The 2,500-nt window shown below is 45.4% G+C and overlaps 1 protein-coding gene across 1 annotated transcript in view; it reads right to left on the bottom strand.

The window, feature by feature from the left end:
* The window catches only part of nbeal1 (neurobeachin-like 1), a gene marked incomplete at its 5' end in the record, with an annotated part of 45,764 nt that overhangs the window by 42,991 nt on the left and 273 nt on the right, over positions 1-2,500 (bottom strand). Inside the window, 4 exon segments of the mRNA XM_076302840.1 lie at positions 1-74; positions 427-529; positions 806-965; positions 2,035-2,168. The exon segment at positions 1-74 is cut by the window's left edge and continues 86 nt beyond it. Coding sequence (XP_076158955.1) covers positions 1-74; positions 427-529; positions 806-965; positions 2,035-2,168 — 471 coding nt within the window.

Consider the following 2,500-nt stretch of genomic DNA (forward strand, 5'->3'; position numbering starts at 1 on the left):
GGAGGCCGCAGAGGGAGGCGCGGATGGTGCGGATGTCATCATCACTCAGGGTCTCCCCCTCCCGAGGGTTACTCCTGAAAGAGAGAGAGAACGAGGGGGAGAGAGAGAGAGAGAGAGAGGGAGAGAGAGGGAGAGAGAGAGAGCATGAGAAAGAGCATGAGAGAGAGAGAGAGAGAGAGCGAGCATGAGAAAGAGAGAGAGAGACAGACAGTGTGTGAGAGAGAGAGAGAGAGAGAGAGGGAGACAGCGTGAGAGAGAGAGAGAGAGAGAGAGAGAGAGAGAGAGAGAGGGAGACAGCGTGAGAGAGAGAACATAGAATTTAGTTACTAGAATACAGTTACAAGGAGTTGTGACTTTGGGACTTCTAAAACTACAAAAAAACATACTGCTGTAAATAGGAACAGAATGTGGGAGATGTAGTCTTACCCATAGTAGAGGCGAATGGTGTCCAATAGGAACTGAACTCCATATTTCTTCCTGAACTGCTTCCTGCTGTCTTTGATGACTGTGGACATGTACTGGATATGACCTGGGTGAGATGCGAAAAACATCTTTATTACACAGCGCTTGTGCACACACCATTACAAAAATGTACTCGCTCTCTCTCTCACACACACACACACAAATGTAAACATACTCACAGATATATACGTCCTGTTGAATTACTTGTTAATGACATAAGAAACACACAACAATGGTTTTTACTGATAATGATTTTACTCTCTCTCTATGCCCCCCCCCTCTCTCTCTCTCTTACACACACACACACACACACACACACACACACACACACACACACACTCACCGATGCGAAGGGGGAAGTCTCCCTGGTTCCAGATGCTGAAGTTGAAGAGGAGGTGTGTGTGTAACTGCTGTAGTAGGTGTGTGTTCTTCTCAAACGTCACCTGCTCGATTAGGAGTTGCACTGCCACTAACACACTCACATCCACCAGAAAGGCAGGGACCTGCACGCACGCACACACACACACACACACACACACACACACACACACACACACACACACACACACACACACACACACACACACACACACACACACACACACATACACACACACATACACACACACACTCACACATGTGCATACCAATACATGACCACACAGTCACCCACAAGGAAACAAATAATACATCATTTTTATAACCATTGCATAGCTCCACATATAAAACATAGCACAGCTGATTATTAAGCATAAACAGTGAGACAGAGAGAGAGAGAGAGAGAGAGAGAGAGATGAGAAAGAGAGAGAGAGAGAGAGAGAGAGAGAGAGAGAGATGAGAAAGAGAGAGAGAAATGAAAGCGAGAGAGAGAGAGAGAGAGAGATGAAATAGAAAGAGAGAGAGAGAGAGATGAAATAGAAAGAGAGAGAGAGAGAGATGAAATAGAAAGAGAGAGAGAGAGAGAGATGAAATAGAAAGAGAGAGAGAGAGAGAGAGAGAGAGAGAGAGAGATGAAACAGAAAGAGAGAGAGAGAGAGAGAGAGAGATGAAATAGAAAGAGAGAGAGAAGTGTAAATGTTTGTAATGTTTGTATATGTTTGTTTGTTTACTTTTGTAATTATTATTATTCCTGTGAACACTTTGGCAATGCATCATATGATCTGTCGTGCCAATAAAGCATATTTAAATTGAATTGAGAGAGAGATGAGAAAGAGAGAGAGATGAAACAGAAAGAGAGAGAGAGAGAGAGAGATGAAACAGAAAGAGAGAGAGAGATGAAACAGAAAGAAAGAGAGAAATGAAAGCGAGAGAATAAGGAAACAGAAAAAGGGCAGAGAATGGGTGAACACAGATAAAGAGAGAAGAGAAGAACAGACCATGAACACTGTCAAAGAGATGAAGGTGTGTGTTTCCCTAAGGGAGTGACCTTCACACAGTGATGATGAAAACACTGAACAGAGAGAGCTGAACATGAGAGACATGAAAAATGCGTGCAGCCAGTGCGTGCGTGTGTGTGTGTGTGTGTGTGTGTGTGTGTGTGTGTGTGTGCGCGTGTGCATGTGTGTGACTGACCCTCTGCAGTAGTCCCCCCAGTGTAGCGACGGCGTGTGTGTGGAGGAGACTCTCCTGGTTGATGGGGTGCCTCTGGAGGAAGTGCTTCAACACCAACAGGAAGGTGGCCACCAGGTTCTTCTCCAGACGCGCCTCTGATATACACACACACACACACACACACACACGTGAATTATTAAAAACAAACTACTCAAATTGTACCTGTCAGGACCCTGCAGGGACTGACTGCCTTTGTGCCACCCTGGTGGCCATTTTGTATATTGTTGTTGCTGTTCCCCAGGTGCTCTGTGTTTACCTGTCTGCTGTCATGTGACTGTCTTTGCCCATGCCCTTATTTGGTCTGCACTTCCTGCCTTGTTAGTTCTGCTCTACACCCCTCTGTTCCTTTGCATCTGGTCGTGTCAGAGTCTTGTGCGTTTGCAAGTTGGCGGAGTCACAGTAAAGTTTGTCTGCACTTCTGCCTGAA

The sequence above is a fragment of the Alosa pseudoharengus genome, unplaced genomic scaffold (assembly GCF_046254945.1).
Source record: "Alosa pseudoharengus isolate Yale_2024_CS ecotype anadromous, Long Island Sound unplaced genomic scaffold, YU_APseudo_1.1 YU_APseudo_1.1_scf_24, whole genome shotgun sequence".
In the NCBI taxonomy this organism is placed as follows: domain Eukaryota; kingdom Metazoa; phylum Chordata; class Actinopteri; order Clupeiformes; family Clupeidae; genus Alosa; species Alosa pseudoharengus.